The sequence below is a fragment of the Cyrtonyx montezumae genome, unplaced genomic scaffold, assembly GCF_038088225.1.
Source record: "Cyrtonyx montezumae isolate F1298 unplaced genomic scaffold, pur_monq_1.0 scaffold_9, whole genome shotgun sequence".
Lineage (NCBI taxonomy): Eukaryota > Metazoa > Chordata > Aves > Galliformes > Odontophoridae > Cyrtonyx > Cyrtonyx montezumae.
Window position 1 is genome coordinate 12,018,519 of NW_027072100.1, and position 20,120 is coordinate 12,038,638.

At 45.4% G+C, this 20,120-nt stretch overlaps 1 protein-coding gene across 1 annotated transcript in view; it reads left to right on the top strand.

Moving 5' to 3' along the window:
* Nucleotides 1-17,197, top strand: part of BMP7 (bone morphogenetic protein 7) — a 40,498-nt gene extending 23,301 nt beyond the window's left edge. Inside the window, exons 3-7 of the mRNA XM_065754538.1 lie at nucleotides 8,565-8,713; nucleotides 12,191-12,388; nucleotides 14,099-14,175; nucleotides 14,780-14,890; nucleotides 16,119-17,197. Coding sequence (XP_065610610.1) covers nucleotides 8,565-8,713; nucleotides 12,191-12,388; nucleotides 14,099-14,175; nucleotides 14,780-14,890; nucleotides 16,119-16,268 — 685 coding nt within the window. The 3' untranslated portion in view covers nucleotides 16,269-17,197. The remainder of the gene's footprint in view (nucleotides 1-8,564; nucleotides 8,714-12,190; nucleotides 12,389-14,098; nucleotides 14,176-14,779; nucleotides 14,891-16,118) is intronic.
* The last annotated feature ends 2,923 nt before the right edge of the window (nucleotides 17,198-20,120 follow it).

Genomic DNA, 20,120 nt, shown 5'->3' on the forward strand with positions numbered 1-20,120 from the left:
ATAGTTTTATAAGAGGCAATAAAAATGGAAAAAAATAGTTTTGCATTTCTGATTCATTAAAATACGACAGGAGACCTTATCAACATTTTTAAATGGTGAGACATTCAGCAGGCTTTGTTGTGTGTTTATATACTGATGCGTGGATCAAAACTCTTGGCTCTCTCAACATTTCTAACAACGCTTATTTACGGGGCTTTGAGGACTGTGCTAGTATGAATCTATTTTTATCAAACAGTGATAACCTGTATGTTTTAAGTAGGGTCTCTAAAAGGAGACAGCAACACCGCACGAACTGCGTCAGACCTCTTAGATTCCTCTTGCTACAAAGTTCACTCCATCTTTGGCCCCTTCTGAGACAGGAGCCTCCCTTTGCTGTATTTCCTGGGTAGGTCATGAAGACACAAACCCGTGGGGGAACTTTTCACACTTGGGAAGAGCAGAAGGAAATGTGCTGGCAGATGCTCAGTGTGCCAGGCCTGAAGGGAATTGCCAAAATATTATTGGAGCAAATGTCCTTGCTCATCACACTGATGCCAGGGAAGTTCTCCTTCATATCCTGATTAGTGAGCTGCTCACTAGGAAATCTGATGGGACTGAGTGTCATCCTGATTTTAAGATGATACATCCTCAGGTTTGTTAAAAATATCCTGCAGTGTCCCTTTGGGGGATGGCTACGTGGATACAACTGCTTGGAGCAGCAAGTGTTTCTGTGAGCTGCCTCCTCCACAAGTTCTTATTCCTAAAGGAAAAAATGCTTGCAAAGGGCAGGCATCTACACGAACCGCTGGGTGGAAGAGGTGAGGAATCTTGCTAATTATACAGATGTTCCAGCTACAAGATTAGATGCAATTTTACTGCATCATATTCACCACAGGAACATCTTTTTTAATGAGTGTTCATGCATATTCACCCTTTGCATACATTTTGGCACAGGCAGTGTTGAGTTTTGAACAGTTTGTGCTGAAAAAATATTCCTGTTGGTTTGGATTGACCAAAGGTAAAAATATTGTCACTAGCATTTGTAAAAATATTTGCTCTTTTTCTGCATTTTTCCACTGACATTTTCCAACCAGCTCTGTCACAGACCAGTCATCCAAGTGAGTGTGTCATTGGGCAAGTGGAGAAAGAAAACAAACTCTCTCCAGTGTTGATCAAAAAACACCCATTCGCTTTGATGCTTTCTTGGCTGTTTGTCTCATCCTGAGCGGGCTGGAAAGTCAGCCCCATCCGAGGTTGTTAGCAACAGGAACAAAACAAAGCCAAACTCTTCCCCCTGCCCCCAGGCAAGAAAACCTTTCCTTGTGTTTTCTTTGTTGATTCTTTTCCCTAGAGCATGGCAGGTATATTGGCCAACAAAGCAGCAAATGGTTTTCCCTCTCCCTGTGCTCTTAGGGTGATAAAATGGCAGCAGCATCTCACAGCAGATTACTTGAATTGCCTTTCAAGGTCTGAAAACCTAGAATTTCTCCAAGCCTGTGCTCTCCCACGGAGTGCTCTGTGTTCAAGTACCCTGTTAGGGGCAGCCCGAGGCAGCTGCAGCATTCACTGCTCCTCCTGCAGCAGGAGAGGTTGGGATGGCTTCTAGGCCCCCAGAGCAGCACTGCGTTCAGCTGGAAGGACAAACTTGAGGCTGGCTGAGGATCTTTTCCCTGAGGATGAAGAGTTCATAAGTTCATAAGTTCATAAGGTTGGAAAGGACCTATAAGATCATCTAGTCCAACCATCCTCCTATCACTATCTCTACCCAACTACTAAATTAAGTCCTTTAGCACCTCATCTAGACGCTTCTTGAACAGCGCTAGGGATGGTGCCTCAACCACCTCTCTAGGCAGGCCATTCCAGTGCCTGACCACTCTTTCAGAAAAGAAATGCTTCCTGAGGTCTAATCTAAATCTTCCCTGGCGCAACTTGTGGCCATTCCCTCTCGTCCTGTCATTACTTATCAGGGAGAAGAGGCCTACCCCCTCCTCACCACAACCCCCCTTCAGGAAGTGGTAGAGTGCAATAAGGTCTCCTCTGAGCCTCCTCTTCTCCAGACTAAACAATCCCAGCTCCCTCAGCCGCTCCTCATAAGACTTGTGCTCCAGGCCCCTCACCAACTATGGACCACTGGATGTGCCGAAGGCTTGGTTTTCAGTTAAACCTCAGATAAGCCTCCAGTTTTGAGGGTGTGCTGGTGTGCCCTCAGTTCAAATAAACCGTAAGTACTAGCAGCTCAACAATAAATTACTGTACGAGTTCGGGCAGGCTGGCAGGTATCTAACCAGCAGAGTCTGTCTGTGATTCACCGTGGGTGAAAATACAGGCATAGGTGGTCTTTACACATAGATGGCTGCACCCACAGCAGACTGTTTCTGAAACACTCTCCCACTATACTGACACTTGCACACAGGATGGAAGCTCTTGCCTGTCTGCCTGCTCAGTCGTGGGCAGGTATGCGTCTCACTCCGAGGAGCACTGCTCCACCCTCTGTAGCAGGACTTTGACTAAGATAAATTATCTCTGTCAGTCTGAAGCTATAAACACAGGTGTTTATAGGCAACCAGGCTTAAGTGATCAAACCTTTCTGGTCTTTCCAAATCTGTGAATTCATTGCAAGGCAAACCTTTCAAACTAGCAATGTCTCCTGTATATAAAAAGCAGGTACAGCATTATTTAGGCACAAAGCAGCAGTTATTCACTTTAAGCAAACAAGTACATTCGTGAACAAAACGTTCTTAATATAATAAACACTGAGAAAACAGTTGAAATTTTGACTAAAATAACATCTCAGAGCTTTTGTGTGCACAGCTTTAAGTCCAGTGACTCATGTCTGACTTCTGTTTGGTCTTCGTGGTTCACTCACCCAAAAGCTTGGGAAAGAGTTTCATAAAGCCAGTGATTGGGCTGAGGAAGGCACTGAGCAGTGGGACCTGGAGTCCTGCTTGGGGTCACCAACCTTGCCAGTGGGAACTAATGGCAGCAGGAAGCTCCCATCAACATCAAGAGCTCAAACTTGCTCATCTGTCTTCACCTTCCAAAGCTTACATACCTCACCCCACTTTCATCTTCAATTTCAGCGAACCCAGCACTTGCACTGTGGGGTAAAACCCAGCCCCTTTGAAGTGGATGGGAGTTTTGTTACTGGAAGGAATAAAGCCAGGTACTTGACCAGCCTTTAGTAGTCGTAAGGTAGTTGCTACACGTTTGCTTTGTGGCCATTGTGGATTTCACAGGCTTCAAAGGCAGTGAATGATTTGAACGCTCAATTTACCAACCCTACAGAAAAAAAAGATCTTGCACTACGCATTCCTGAGTCGACTTGCAGCTGAAACACTTCAGTTTGTATTTCAAACTACGCCAATTCTGCTCCTAGATCAAACATGAGCTCCTCTCCAAAGCCCTTTCCCCTGTTCATGGAAAGCTGTTCTCACTTGGTGGGTTGAAACATGTAATTCTAGTAACTAAGATGGGCTTGGGCTCACCCAGCAGGTGAGGCTGATGTGCCTCTTTCTGGAGCTTTATAAAATAGCAGTATGAATGTTCTAGGAATTGTGCTGTGAAGAAATATTATAGCGTCCCAGCACCAGGACTGCACCTGCAGGTACTCTGACAGCATCTAGAAAAGTACTGGCAGCAGATCTGATCTTTCTTGTGTGTAATCTGTCTGCACATAGGTCAGTAACCATCCTCATCCTGATACATTCTTGGGCACAGCAGCAAGGGAACTCGATCAAGGAAACCCTGAAGCCCTCCGAAGATAGAGCTGCATTCAGTTGTCTCTTTCAGATCTTCTCTAAAAGCCTCTGCAGCCTGAAAACCCCCCTGGACAAGCCCTGAGCTCACTGAGCAGGCACAGCTCTTCGCAGGCACTCGAGGAGCTGCAGGAGGCATTCTGCACCCTCCAGTGGGCTCCTCCTCAGCTAAGTGATGCACGAACAGTGATTCAATGCTGAGCAGAAACATCTGTATATGAAGTGTCACACATACGTACGTAACCTCATTTCTCTCAGCACTGTTTGTACAAAGGGCTTCACATGGGCTCTGTACCAAACTCTCCCACTGCTACTTTTAACCAGTCTTTGAAACCTAGATCTCCTTCTCAAATACTACACAGAAAAGGGAGAACAGCAGTGGGGATGTTTGAGACAGAACTAAGAATCTGTCGAAATGTTTAAATTAATTTTATTTCTCTCAAGATTCAACAGGATGTACACAGATCTGTCTTACCACCATCACACCCTCGGATACCACGTCCAGCAGTGTGTGCTCCCTGCTGGGGCCATGCCCTCACCTGGGGAAGCCCCAGGCTGCTCTGCTGGGAGCACAAGAGGGCTTTTATCAGGAGGGAGTGTGATGGAAGGAAGGGCCGGGGATGCTGGGGTGGTGTGGGAGGAGGGCTGCACTGGGTTTGTGTCGTCATGTGCCAGGGAGAGGCCCAGTGAGATCCTGGGGCCCTCTCAGAGTAGGAAAGTCTGAAAAATATTTTCCTAAGCTTGTCTTTGGACAGCTGCAGCCAACTTTAAGCAATGACACCAAGCAAACTGGAATCTGGATACTGCAGCTTTTTAATCCAAACAGATGTCTTCCAACCCCAGACCTCCCCTCCCCTTCCCGGGATGCCCTTTTTGCCTTCTTCTGCCTCCACTGGTCAAACCTGGACATGAATTGCCCACAGCTCCCATGCCAGCTTTGCCTTTGGGCTACCTTTCAGTTAATTTGCCAGCTTGCACCATGCCAGTGACCTAAAGAGCTCCTTATAATACCAGTCAAGTTGATAGGATTATGCTCCTGTGGTTTACATGCTGAGTCAGTAAGACATTGAACGTATCTGTGCCTCCAGCATTTCCCATTTGTGCCACCAGTCCTCATTCCTGCTCACACTGCCCAGGAGCAGCTTCAGCCCTTCCACATCCATAACTCCAGCTGCTTTCCAGACACAATCTCAGGCGCATCCTCCCCTGGCAGCCTCACTTTGCAAAACTTGTTATTCAACCTTCAGTCCAGAAACACCAAGTTAGCGAAGGACATTTGTAGACCACACAGCAATTATATGACCCGCGGATAAACTTTGAGCTGTGCTTTCTAAGGGGAGGTGCATCTCCTCTCCGGGATCCGGCACCAGCACTACAGAAGCAATCAGCAGACGAGTGCCAACCTCCTGTCCTCAGCTCTGGCTGCATCACAGTGCGATACTGTTCGGCCTGAGTGAGCTGAAAGCCCTGAGTTTTATCATCTCTAGTAGCTTTGACACTCCCACTGATGTAAGCACTTTGAATGCTGAGCTATTTTGATGTGGTCTCAACAAAACATACTTGTGGTCTGGATCCAGATTTCGTCATTTATGTAACTCTAATCTAGACATTAACATTTCCATGTCCCAGCTTAATTTTCTGTAAAATGAGAATCACGTTCCTTTCTGTATCTGCTGACCTGATAGAAGGCTCAGTGAAGTTTCCCACATGCTCTGAATTTCTCCAATTAAGGGATTGAACAGAGGTACAAGGAACCAAAGTGCACCTCTGCCTCCTGGTTGTAAAGCCATTATTGATCCTGCTCCAAGAAGGCTCTACGTATGCACACAGTTGCTAGGTCAGGTACCAGTGGGTGAGATGTGCACCAGAAACCTTTTCCCCTTGCACTTAGATCTTTATCTCAAATCAAACACCACGACCAGTCATATTAGACTTACCTAGCACTAACTCATACAACTGCTCAGTAAACAGGAGCCCTCAGAACAAATTTAAGACTGAGTAGAACAATTTCTGTGCTGTGCTCCGTACAGTTATCCAACACTGATTCTGAAGGGCTCGCTGTCTATTAGCTAGTGATTCAATACTGTTTTGCCATAAGACTTCAGGGAGCAGGGCATTTCACTTAAAGGGAGGTTGTTCTTTTGAGCAGAACAGGTTTCTTTGCATTGGAACCTCAGGCACCACAACCTGAGGAGCATCAGATGCTCTGCTTGCAAGGCCAGGCAGGTGTGGCATCCCAACCCCAAATGCTGCTTGTGGGCCAGAGTGGACAGTACAGGTCCAGGGGTGCTTGAGTTCCTCCAGAGAGCATCTGACATGAGGATTATTTGGGTCCTGATGTTCCAAGTGTGCGTGGGAAGGACATTTCTCTTTAGTGGGTCCCTTTGATCTCTCTCACTTTGGGCTTCCCCTGCAGGCCTATTGTTTGCACATTGCTCTAACTACAGGAAAACAAATGTATTATACAATTTCCCAGCCTGACTCACCCTGGTACTTGATGCCTCATGTTGTCTGGTTACCCTGATTGCATCATGTCAGCATGGGAGGCTTAAAGGCTGGTTTTTCTGAGTAATAACACTGCAGTTGAGCAGAAGTTAGAAAATATAAATATACATCATTATTGCTATTATCTTCAACCTGCAAACTACAAAGGAGAAAAACCAAGCAAGCCAAGTCCCTATTAACTAACCCTTGTGTGAATCATGAGTTCCAGTCAGGGGCCATGCTTAAATGATGCAGTATGTGAATATAAAAGCTCTTCACTTCTGGAAACTTGGACTCAGCCATCGGAATGGCCCAATTCGTACTACTCCCTCATCTCCAGCTCCTCTGGGATGCGTTCTGCTCAGCATGTTGTAAACAGGGAAGGGCGGGAGGTGTCCGTGCGGCTGTGTCATGCACTGTGGGAACACAGCCATTGCTCCTGGGTGGGGATGAGACCATGGGAAATCTGCACCCCACCAGGTCTGAGCTCAAGCATCGTGCTTTCATGTAACTATCACAGGCACAGAGGAAGGGGGGTATCCATGATCTCTGTTTTTGGCTGCCCTAGGTGTGCCCAGCAGAGCTGACAGCTTCAGAGAGCAAATCCCACACCTGGGCTGAGCCTCTCCTTCCTCTCCCCACAGCCCCTTCCTAAGCCCTGGCTGCACGAACATCTGCAGAAGCACTCTGTGTAGGAACCCCTATGTCCTGGCAAGAAAACAAAGTTCAGTTTTCACACAGGGCTTATTCCACAAACCAAAACTTTGTTGAAAAGAAAGCAAGGCACAGAAGTGCTGGGCAAAGGGAAGCGCTGCAGTCACTACCTCAATCCCACACCCACTGAGCATCTCTTGCAAGCTCTCTGTTGTGCACTGAGCTGACCCAGGATGCCCCTGCAGCCCCCAGGCTGTCACAAGCAGCACGGGCAGATACAGGCTAACAGTGTCATGCACTGGAGTGCAAAGGACAGAATCCTGTTAGCCCTGCTCGGTGCTCAGAAGTTCAGTTCCATGAGAGCCAGCCCAGAGCCAGAGGCAGTGACGTCTGAACTCACAGAGGAAAGCCATCATCCTCCACACGCCCTCACCCACAAAGGTTGAGAGGAGAGCTAGGTAGTAGGAACACGGCCATAACACTCCGTCTGTTCTGAGTCAGCTGTGTGGGACAAAAGCTTCTAATTTCTCTGTATCTCACAGGGAAAATAATTACTAAAATCTGAAAGGGAAAAGCCTCTATGCTGACAGCTCTTCTCTGATTCACTTTGGATCGCTCCTTATTCCGTACAAACGAGAGCCACTGAGAAAACTAAGTCAAATAAATAAGTATTTGCACTGACAAATCAATAGTGACAAAATTAGTAAGGCCTTCTTCTAGCTCCGAGGACAGGAATAAAGGGTTTTCCAAGGATATATTTTCATTCAAAAGGATATCATTGCACTGAAACAAGTTATCACGTTTGTGCACTGCGTGGACAGGAGCAGCCCTTGCAGGACTTGTCTGGACACCTCCACCCTGCTGCTTCTGGTACAGCTCTTTGTGAAAGGGAAGCAATCCAATTCTGTTACTGTTTTCAACAAGTTGTGTCTCTTTCTTAGCTTCTGATAAGAGAAGATTCTTTCCTTTGCACAACCTGTGTTTTCTTCAATTTTAATTTTACAGCAATCTGCCAGGAAATGTTTTGTAAATCCAGAATGATTTCACCCTTTTTAAATGCATGTAATTTTCTCTATTCCTGACCTGCTTTCAGTTCTTCAACCAGAATCATCCAGTAGTGGTCTTTTAACGTTTTAAGGATCAAACAGAAAGGAAAGGGCCACCCAATGCAATGCAAAGCTGTGACTGTGCAGAGGGCTATTGCCTCAATCAATTATCTGTAACCTCAGATGAACAAGTTTAAAAAACCATTACATATGTTAATATATGCACGACAGTGTTCCAGCTGGCTTGCACTAGTGCTACAATTATGCATAAAAGTCAGGAAATGATGTGTGGAAAGGATAATGAGCAGCATTGTCTGCCCAATGACTAGGTTTGCATATGCAAACAATAATTTTGCAAATCTGTGCCTGGCAAGCCTTTTTTCCGAAGTCGCATCAGCAGCTCTAAGGTTAACTGCAGCAGCCAAGTAACCCAAAACCCCCTCAACTCTGCTTCAACCCATCCTCCCTTTTTTTTGAAGAGGAGAAAAGCACTTTATATGAAGGTGATTAGGGAGGAAAGCATGCCAGCCCAGCTCCAGCATAACCTGTCTGCTGCTGAAAGCACGCAGCATAAAGCATGTATGTGGATGCCCCCTGAGGTCCCAGGGGTAGTGCAGCTAACTGGGAGCTACTCTTCTCTTTTCAGGGATTCGGATTTGTTCCTGCTGGACTCTCGAACGATCTGGGCTGCGGAAGAGGGGTGGCTGGTGTTTGACATCACTGCAACCAGTAATCACTGGGTGGTGAATCCACAGCACAACCTCGGCCTGCAGCTCTCTGTGGAAAGCATAGATGGTGAGTTTCAAGCAATGCCACTGAATATCTGCTTGGAGTACGCAGTCCTAAGGAGAAAGCATTCAGTATTCTGTCCTTCGAACAGGACCTCATGAGAATATGCTCCCTTAATTTGCTGAACATGTGAAAAAGACATATTTCAGTTTAGGATGTACTCGAATGCTTTAGCAGATAGGTAATCTGTGTGCAGTCACGTCAGCACTACCATGATTGGATCGTGCACACAGCTACATCTACACTGCTGGCAACAGAGCACAACAGAACCGCTTCTGCACTCCTGCAGCTGCAGTTGTGACGATTGAGAATGGAAGGGAAAAGCTGGCTCTCAGATATCTTCAGAAAGGATGTTTGGAATTGGGATAGGAATTTTCCTAACTAGGTCTTCACTAACGAGCCGTGCTGCTTTATTCGAAAGCTGAAATTCCTAATGCTCACTTGGAGACTTGTGCAAGAAAGCCAAAGTACCCTGGGTGCTCTGAAGGGTTCCCAGGACCTGGGACCATCTGAAACTGGCTGCTCTACAGTGGAGGTTAGGCAAAACCCAACCGAGAGCCATTATAAACAGTCCGAATACAGCTTTCTAAGCATAACAGACTTTCATTCTCCAGATATTCATCTATGGTATCATTTGCTGCTCATTTTTATACAACACTGAACATTTCCAGTAGGCAGTATTTTGCATTCGGTTTCCAGTTTGCCTCCTAAAGGAAATGCTTGGGATTACAGATGTGTCCAGAGTCATGGCACATTCATGCAATTCAGGATCAGAGGAAAACCATAAAGATTCAGTCTAGAGCCCCGAGAAAAACAATAGCTGGAGGTATGCTTAATATCTCAAAACTCTCTTATAGATAACTACAGCATCACTCTCACACTCTTCTGCTCAGAACACCTGATCACTGTTTAGCCCAGTTTTAGCCCTAGTGTTTTTGCAGTGCAGGTCAGCCCCTTTCTTATTATTAAGGAGAAACTCAAGTAGCAGTCTTTTTTAATAGGCTGCAGATTTCAGTGCTGACTTTCTGGGGTCCTGCACACAGGGAAACACAACAACACACACAGCCACAGGATCTGCTGAGCAGTCAGAAGTAGGCCCTTAAAAGCATAAGCCAAATTTACCAGAGCTAGCCTTCAAAACCAGAAAATCTCAGTTTCAACGATAAGTGCATTCTCCTCTGTTGTATCACTGGACACGAATCAGGAATCTGGTTTCTCTTTACACTCCTGAAAAATCCAGCTGTGTTTATAAACATGTTTGAAATAATGTAAAAAATAACTTGCTGCTTTCTCAAAATAGATTAACAGAATACTTTAATCAGCCTGTCACCGAAGTTAGGAAAGCCAAGTGCAGCATTCAGAAAGTAAATGTGGAGATACAGGGCCTGGCAGTCTGCTTGCCTTCTGTAACCAAGTCCCCTGGCAGCATATTTCTGCTCTCACACTTCTGCACCGTGCATGTGAATTTTTCTTTCTATTCTGGATGGCAAGGACACATCCTTCCTTGCCCCCCAGGTTTTGTTTTGGATTTAGACCAACTGTGCACTGACAAGAAAGCTGCTTTTACACCTGGATTTCACATGAAAGTCATCTACTGACAGCACAGCAGGACTCTGCTGGAGCGCCGTGTGCTTGGGCAGCCCCCAAAGCTCTCAGTGAAAGATCTTTCCTTTTGTATCTGTACTTAAATATAGAGATCTCCAACCATGAAACCAGCACAGTTTCCATTAAAAAAAAAAAAAAAGACATCATGAGTACCTTGCCAAATAATATGAACACATATGAATAAGGTGGAAACGTGGAGTAGGATTTTACTCTTAGAAAATGGGAATCGGCTTAAGCAGCAAGCAAGACAAGTACTGGAGTGATTCAGTAGCCTGCAGTGAGCTCTCAGCCCTGCTCCCATCTGCCTCGCTTGGCAGCAGCAGCCTGCACCTTGGGTTTACTTAGGCTGCTGCTTGAGATCCCATGAATGACAGTACTAAAAAGCAGCTTCACAAAAGCATGTAAGGCTTTGCCTTCTGGTTCAAGAGCACAGCTTTAGTTCTCTTAGGAGACATTTCTCGTTGCCTATAGTGGACTTACATACATGCCCTCATTTTTAACCTCAATATCTGGTTCTAACACTCTTATACACCCAAAGAGTGGATTTTTCCACTCCTTTTTAATGAAATGAATTCCTTTTATTATTTTTATTTTTTTAATAAAAGGAAATACACTCTCATACAGAGCATTACATGCCTCTTTTCCCTTCAGAAAGCATTGCCACAGTACTGGTCTTGTGTTAAATAAGGAATTCACTGGTCAGATGCTACTTATTGTACTGATGAAAACCCATTAGACTGAAGTTTCTGTGTGAAGTCCAGAAACATCACTGCATACCACCGACCTAACCTCCAGATGCACTGTGAAAGTGAAATCATTTACCCTGGAAAAACCACAGCCATAGAGGTACTTGGCAGGTGAAACAACTTGAGGAAACAGAAAGGCTTCCTTGCAGGAGAAAGATTTGTCACAGGAACAGTATTCACGGGGCTCCTTCAGCTGAGTTTGCTTTCAGGAAGGAAGGCCTGGACCTGGCAAAGCCCAGGGATGAGTGGAACTACCTGTCTGTTCAGCATTAGGGACTTGGTTAAGCACTTTGTGTGCTTGGCCTCAAATATTTAAAATGAAAACTGGACAAGTTTCCAGAGAGGAGCTTAGGCTGAAAGGGAAGAAGTTGATGTGTCCACATACATGTCTTCAAACGTGACTTTCTGCTATTTCAGCCTGACCTGTCCTGGTGCCCTGCCCAGGGAATGGATGGCAGGGATCTGAGGTCCCCTCACCCACCCTGAACCTCTCACATTCCTTTGTAAACAATTGATTAATTAGAAAACCACTTAATGAGCTTTCAACAAAAATAAAATTAATTTCAAAAGGGTGGGATGAAGGAAGCACCCGTGGTGATGAATGGCTTTGAAACAAGCTTGTTGGGTACAGTAGTGCTGAGATACATCAATAAGTGACACGCATCTGAACATCTCAATGTTTGTTTCTCTCAGCTGCAGTATATCTGGAACAGCATTTCATACAAGGCATTTTTATTTTAAGTTAATAACCTTCCAGTGGGCATTTAGTGTTCCTATGGGCTGAGTTTTATGGTTCCTTTTATAGGATCACTTCAAATTATAGGTTGGTGAACTTAATGAAACCCCTATAAAGAATGTAGGAGAAGTTAATGCTAGGCGGATTTAGGGTAAAATAATTATACATAGGAGTATTTTATGTAACTTTTACATGATATAAAATGAAGTTAGCTGTGCTAAGCTGCTCTCAGCAGAGGTAGCTTTGCCGATTAAGTCCAGGCCCTCGGTGGATAGATGGACATACCCAGGAATCACCCTTCTGGACCAGACAACAGCTCTCCCCTTGCTGCACTTACAGTATCTGCTGAAAATAGAAAGCTACCACAATCCTGCTCAATGCTGTGTTCTTGTTAAGGGCAAAGCATCAACCCCAAGCTGGCGGGGCTCATTGGGAGGCACGGCCCGCAAAACAAGCAGCCCTTCACAGTCGCCTTCTTCAAAGCCACTGAGGTTCATCTGCGCAGCATCCGCTCCACAGGAGGGAAGCAGAGGAGCCAGAACCGATCCAAAACGCCAAAGAACCAGGAAGCTTTCCGGGTGTCAAACATTGCAGGTACAGTGGGGTTTGCTGGGGCCATCTTGCTAGCTGTGGGATAACGCTCTGCTGGACTCAGCACTACGTGGGAACTGTTTCTCCCATAGTCAGTGTTCTCTCTTTGCTCTCCTGCTAGTTTTTGGTTGCTGGTCTGAAACCATTTGGGATTAGGGATTATTAAAACAAAAAAAAAAAAAAACAACAACACTTTTTTCCTTGAAAGAGTGTAAAACTGAGGGATGTCCTAATCCAACCCTAAAAAAAGAAAAGCCATCTAAGCAGATAATCACCCACATAAACTCTTATTTTGAAATTTAAGATGACTTTAAAGCAAATTACATCAGCACTACAGTAATGTATTTCAGCAGATCTGAACTGAAATACTGTAGCTTTTCAAAAAGCTGCAATTTTAAATGCAGCCACCCAAAGGCTTAACGGTCCCAAAAGAGGAAAACCCATTCATTGCTCAGGATAAATGCAGCTATTCTGGGGGGAGCTGCACTTCCCTAATATGGAAGAAAACTGTCAGGCATTTAAAATAGAAACGTGGTTTAATTATGAGATACCTCAGCATAACGGGCCCTCAGTGACCTTCCCAGCAGGAGCCAGAGCGCAGGGCTAGCTCCTCTGAGGGCAGCAGTGCATTCCAGCTCTGTTTCTGTGAGCACATCGCTAGACAAAGAGCATGCAAGGGAAGGAAGGAGCAGGACAGCCTTGGGAAGAAGACATGACTCTCCTTTCCTGGGGGCTGTCTGGGGCAACCTGCAGGGCTGCAGGAGCACTCCTCCCTGTCGGTCACATTGGAGCTCCCTACGTTTAATCAGGTCATTCCTGTCTTAAGACTAATGATGTTTTTCTGCAGCTCTGGAGACAGGTGTGGCTTCTCTGACCTGCCCACGTGTGTGTTATTCCTGTACCTTACACCCCAAATCCTGGAGTCTCTTAAAATGCTTTCCCATATCTTGCATGTCTGAGCTCAGGGTTTTGCAGTTCCCCAGGCAATTGTTGCTTTGCAGTTTAAGTGCGCATTTTTATTAACTGATCCATCAACTTCTTTTTAAAGAATGGGTAATGGATAAAATAATTTCTTTCTTCTGTGAGTGGGTCAGAAAAGCCCCTGCAAGCAGTGTCTGCTTGCAGCCTGAGGCCCCTGCATTAATTTTTTTTCCAACAAGAGTTGGGAAAAAAATATCTTCTGGTACTTCTCCTAGGTCTGAAGCTCATGCTTTGTTCTTTGGCTTCGCCATAAAGCACTGTCATTCACTGTGAGAAGGCTGTACTCTGACTGCAGCCACACTGGACAGAAGAACAGATTTCATGTTATCTTCGTGTCCCAACTCTGCTCTGTAGACCTGAAGGTGCAGCTATTCTGCTCACACAGCTTGGAGCACAGGAAATAGTTAAAGGCTGCTTTTCCCCTATTGCTCCTTTCACAAGTTCTTTTCATACAGTAGGCAATAATCAAAGAGATCTGGTTCGTGCCAACATGAGGCCAGAGAAAACCCAAGGGCAAAAAAGCATTTTCCCAGGCTGCCTTTGGCCAGAAGTACAGTTTATATTTTATGACTACAGCACAAGAGACTGAAAATGGCTTAAAAAAAAACCAACAAACAACCAGCCAAACAGAAAAGCATCAGCAAGCACAGCAGCTGAGCAGTGCTGCCTGCTCCCTGCCGTGTGGTGCTGAGGTGCTGGGCAGCCCATCCTGACAGCCCCTGTCCCCTACAGAGAACAGCAGCAGCGATCAGCGCCAAGCCTGCAAGAAGCACGAGCTCTACGTCAGCTTCAGGGACCTGGGGTGGCAGGTAAGGGCTGCGTGTGACCGGGTGCCTCTGCAGATGGTGCTTCTGGCTGCTAGAGAGACCAAGCTAATGGATGGTTTGGGTAAAACTATTATTTATCCTTGGGGGGAAAAAAATTGCATGCCGCATTTAGTATGCTGAAAAAGTGCAAAGTTAGGATATCCAACTATTTGGTGTGAAACTGGCCAAAACTCAGCATGCTTAGGTCCTTGTGAGATACCGAGGGCCCCTGAATTTCCTTCTGGCAGCACTGAGAGCACATCCTCCAGCAATTCTTTCAGGCTTGGCTAAAGGTATTTTTGTTTCTCTCAGCGATGGGTGGGCAACTGGGAGGACACTGGTGCATGCATAATAAAACTAACCCTGAAGTTCAGTGGCTCCGTGGACATGTCTGCAAGGTGGGAAAGGCTCCTGCAGGAAGAGCAGCTGCTTTAGAGGTGTACAAGACAGCGCTAGGAGGGCCAACATGTCAGATTTTTTCATTTTGCAAGCTACTGTAATTGTATGCAGACATAGGAATTGATAGATTTATGTGCCATTCTACTTTGTATTTCACTGCACAATATTTCTGTCTTTCTCCACAATCTCATGTCTTCAATTAATCAAGGACTGGATCATTGCTCCAGAGGGCTATGCTGCGTATTACTGTGAAGGAGAATGCGCTTTCCCATTGAACTCATACATGAATGCAACGAATCATGCCATTGTGCAGACACTGGTAGGTGCAACATAGCTTGGAGTTGAGTTATTTCTAATAGGTGCTGCTCAGAAATAAGTTTTCATCCCCCAAAATCTCTAAGCTAACAAGAGAAGGAAGGTCTGTGTTGGCTCATTGAGATGCCTGCAGCATCTGGCTAAACACGTCTAGCCAAGTGGCCTGAATTAATAGTTGGCGAGGAATTACCCTGTCTTTGCTGCAAGCATTGACACGCTCTCTCTAGTTTAAAGGGGCCCTGTGATAGACATCTTAATGGTTGTATAGCTCCACTGCATGGGGAAGGAAGAGCAGGATGGGAGACCCATTATCAGCATCTCAAAAAAAACCCAGCTCTGCACGTTGCTGCCAAGAGGAGATACGGGGAGAGGCTGAGGAAGGGGTCAGCAAAACCCCAAATTACACAGCCCAGCTGCTCTGTGGGTGTATTTATTTTATGCAGTTGTGCAGAGATGTCCAGATGGGAGTCCTGAGCTGGCGCATCCACACAGCACAGTGCCTGTGCTTTAGGGGACCACTGGGGACCCCAGCTGCTTCGCCAAAGCCAATGCACCACAGCAGCTCAAGTGGGACTGAGCGCCTGGCTGCACGGCATCCCCAGCTGACATGGGGACATCCTCCTGACACAGCCACATCCCCTGCACACATCTACGGAGCACGAGAACACTCACTCCTCTTCATCCACGCCCTATGCCTTGTGCACACCTAAGGACAACACTGCAAAAAGCAATAGGGAAGCTAGAAGCATCCACATATCCAAGAGAAGAGGTTTTGCACGTTCTCCTCCTGGAGGACTGTTTACTCTCCTCCTTCCCTCGGAGGCCCTGCAGTGACAGCCAGGGACCCACAGCCCTGGGTGCCAGCCGGCTCTGGGGCTGCTGGTATGGGGCTCCCCACTCAGTACAGTGGGACTGCTCCCAAAACCTCACCCGCACGTCCCGTGGAGTTGATTGGAACCGGTACACTTCTGCAGAACACTGGCTGCTCTGACAAGTGGGAATTTTCTAATGAAAGCCTGCTTCACTGAAAGATTTCCAACTAGATCTGACTTGGGTTCATGCGTCAGCCTCCACACATGCAGGGGACATCTCGAGATGTTGGTACACAAAGCCAGGTGTTCAAAACATGTCTGTGTGTGCATATGGGGGAGAGAGGGCCGCCTGGGAAAGAAAAACGGGCGGGAGGGGAAGGGAAAAGGAAATCTTAACATGTCTCTGCTTTAACTCCTCAGGTTCACTTTATAAACCCAGAGACTGTGCCGAAACCCTGCTGTGCTCCCACCCAACTCAATGCCATCTCAGTGCTCTATTTTGATGACAGCTCCAACGTTATCTTAAAAAAGTACAGGAACATGGTGGTACGAGCATGCGGCTGCCATTAGGCTTGTAGGAAAGAAAAAGGTCATTGGTAAAGAGTGAGTTCTGTACGGATGTGTGGGGGAGGGGAAAAGGTTAGCACTGCAGCAATGGGCTTCAAAAATCCCCGTTTTGGGGACCGGGCTTCTGAAAGTTCAGACAATGGAACAGTTTCTGGATCTAAGTGGCATTTGAAAGCATTTTGTTTTAGTTTATTACAGACAATGAGCTTGTAAACTGAAACAAGCCAGAGAAACCATTAAAAACCCAATCTGCCTACAAAATTGGCTCCTACAACACATACTTCTGCAGACAAGCCTTTCAGAAGACAGCAAACTCACCAGTGTTGATTGTGAATTAAAAATTAATAATTATCCAAAGTGAGAATGTGCTGTGACTATTGAGCATGTGTAGTTCCTGTAACGCAGTTTGCAATAAAATAAGTGAACAAAATATACCTGGAGTGAACAGGTATTTTGTTAGAGAATTATTACTTCCATCCCTCCGTTTGCTTCAATTTCATTAGCAGAAGCAATTTTAATTGATGCAAGTTCCAGTGTTAAATTGCAGGAGCAGAAGCTGTATCTGGATGGAACGGAGTTCAAAAGGACAAACCAGAAAGGAAAAAAACATTATGACAGGCAAGCAAAAGAGCTGAAGAAAGTAACTCCAAAGAACAAGGCTTTGGGGGTATACTTGTTTTCTTTCTCAACAGGGAAAGAAATACCCTGTAGCAACCAGAAAGAATTAATTTGCTATGAATTTGAAACAGGAAAGCAGCACAACGTTAAGAAACAATCTGGGATTAAACCCAGTGCTTAGCTGAGGTACCCTAATCAGCCATGGAGCTGTGAAAGACAGCTGAAGGTCCTGCTCCTGTTTGGAGGATACCCATAGACTTCAATGACAGAACAAGTTCCAGTGCTTTTTCAAACACGTGGAGTCGGAAGGTGCTGTGAGCTGAGACAAACTGCCAGCACTGCTCCAGCACAGCCAGGGACACTGCAGGGGACCTTACTTTCCAGGGTCAACGTTTGCAATAGAAGACACTGCCCTACTATTGGTGTCTGAAAACAAACAAACAAGCAAAAACAAGCCAAAAAAATCCCACAACGAACCAACATTTTCAGGAGCCACTTCAACCAGCTGGAACCAGGACAGGAAACCACCCCGTTTCCTTCATTTAAAAGCAGAGGTTCCACAAGCATCACATTTGTGCAATTGAAACTTGATTGAAGTCGTTGTGATGAGGATACAGAGTGGCAGTAACCAACCACAAGCTGACCGAACACCTGGGCACACCTTGCAACGACAAAAGCAGGACTGGAATGAATTTTAGTGGAGAGAAAAAAGTTCTGTCAGAAGAAACTTCAGCATACCCAGCCCTAAATCCTCCAACTTCTAAAGCCTGGATCTCCAATAGATGAGTCCAGAACACCGTAAGTGCCCAGCCTTGGGTCTCAGTGCACCGAGGGGATGTGATGCAGCTGCAGGGGGAACTCAGCCCCAGGTCCCTCCTTAGAGGAGGGGGGAAAAAAAAGAAGATAACAGAACGCAACTGCGAGTACTTGGAAACCAGTCACTGCTCCTCTTCCTTCAGTCATAGACCAAATCCAGAACAGATGCCTCATTTAGAAAGCAAACAAACAAGTAAAGGAGGAAAAAAAATTACTCAGCGAAACAAATTGGAAACTTGTTTCTGATGGTCTAACTTAAATTGCATTTAAGTCGATTGGTGTTTTCCCAACAGTTCTCTCAGCAGCAGGATTAGGCTTATGGGAACGTGGAAATCTTTCCACAATATCTGTAGGCTTCGGATCTCCAGCTGCACCCCACTTCCAAACCAGGCGACTCAGACATGTGCAGGAATGGCCCACCCATAGCACACACACACTGCACTGCTCCAGCAAACCTCCCACCTGCAGCAAGGTGGCACTGACCGAGCTGTCACCCACAGCCACAACGACTGCTGAAGCCAAACATCTCTCCCTGGAGCCTGCAGAGAAGACCATCTACAATGGTCAACTCAAAACTGCTCTCAGAGCATCTCTAAGAGCAAGGCACTGAAACCCTACAGGTCAGAAGCATCTTTGGACTTTGTCTGTGTATGCACACCAGTGTTTCTGTAAGCCTCCTAAAGGAAGGTAAGGTGCTACCTAAATGGTTACAAGCCAAACAGACCTAAACTTCCACTATTTTGTAGTCAAGAGGTATTTTTTCTTGCAACTGTTTCCACGTTGGTGGTCACAGCATCGATGTTTTGCATTTTTAACTTGGACCACAGTATCACGCTGTATAGGATTCATATATTAAATATTATGTGGGGACTGTTTGGCTGTTTTTTTTCTTTACATAATAGGATTTCTGTTGCTAGGCTTAACATCAGCTCCACTGTTTGTACATTTTTATGTAAATAGTTGTCACAAAGCGGAAGAATTATTTATTTCCATCTCTGAATTCCTTTTCAATCACATCCAGGAAAAATGATTCTCAGTTCTTAAGCTCATTTGTTTCCTTATTTAAGAAGATATTTATTAACAGTTGGCAAAAATGCGTACACATTTCTGGTTCTTCTCATAGAGCAGTTGTCAGAAGCCTTTTGTACAAACTAGCAAAATAAATCTTTGCAACTTTACAAAAGATATCCCAATGACATCGTGTATCTGTGTGGTTTTTCGCCCTACATTCAAAGAACCTTTTTGGCCGGGCAGCATTTCACCTTGAGCATCTGTTTCCATGTAGCTCAGTCTCTGTGTACTGACAAAAATCAGCACGACACTGTTTGGTGCAGCTCCTTCTGTCCAAACACAACAGAGGAAAGAATATGAAAAAATATGAATATGTTTTGCAGAGTGCTTTGCAAAGATCTATGATTGAATTATAGTGCAGCTGTCAGCAGCTGTTTCAAAGAAGCAGGGGGTAAATTAGTTCTGTTTACTGCTAACATAGTTCAGAGATTTAGTCATCCCAATAAAATTATAGAGGCACAAGGAAGGAAAAAAGAAACTCCAAAGGAACATCAGCCAAGAAGCTGACATTTTCTAATTTAGATTGTTTTAGCATATTTCGGAGATGCTGCTGGCAGGAGGTTTCCTACTGTGGATACCACACTGCATTGCTATGGAGGCAGCTGAAAAAAATAATGGTCTGAATTCCTGTATTAACTAAACTTTGTATCTTCGGGGCATGACTGCAATTTTTGGGTTCTTGTTTACTTTGAACTGCGAGCAGAGTTGTGCCAGTTTACATAAATACATTTGCTGATCCAGGAGCTTAAATCATCAGCTTTCTGGAGTTAAACGTTCACCTTTCACAAGTGATTATACATTCATAAGTTAAGTTCTCTTGAAGTTCTGATGTAAAGTCCAGCGAAGCGTGAGAGGAAAGACCTTTCTTGACCTAACTGATGTCTACCCAGGCTTTGTATGTCTCCATCAGCCTTACAAGAAGGATCTTCCACTATTTCTCAGTACAGACCAAATTCTCCACACATAAACCCATTTTTAGCCAGATGTGATTCCAGTAAAGGCATATATAAAAAAGTAATTCATCGTCATGCCTTGCAGTGCCAGCCTCACTACGCAGCAGCCAACAGAAGCTTCAGCACCAACTTCAACACATCCAGCCTTGTATCACAACATACCAGTTGGTTTCCAACTTTGCCACAAACACTCACGATTTGCTGGATAGGTTTCACAGCAGCCTTCCCAGCCCAAGAGCCAAAAGTCCATTCCCAAGTTCATTGCAGCCTCTGTCAGTCCACATTGCTACTGTAGCTTTGTCTCTTCATCTACTGTTTTGGAAGAGGAACACTTGATGTGGATACGTGCACTGCCATAAACAGGCAGGGCCATAAAACTTGAGTGAACCAGCTTCAG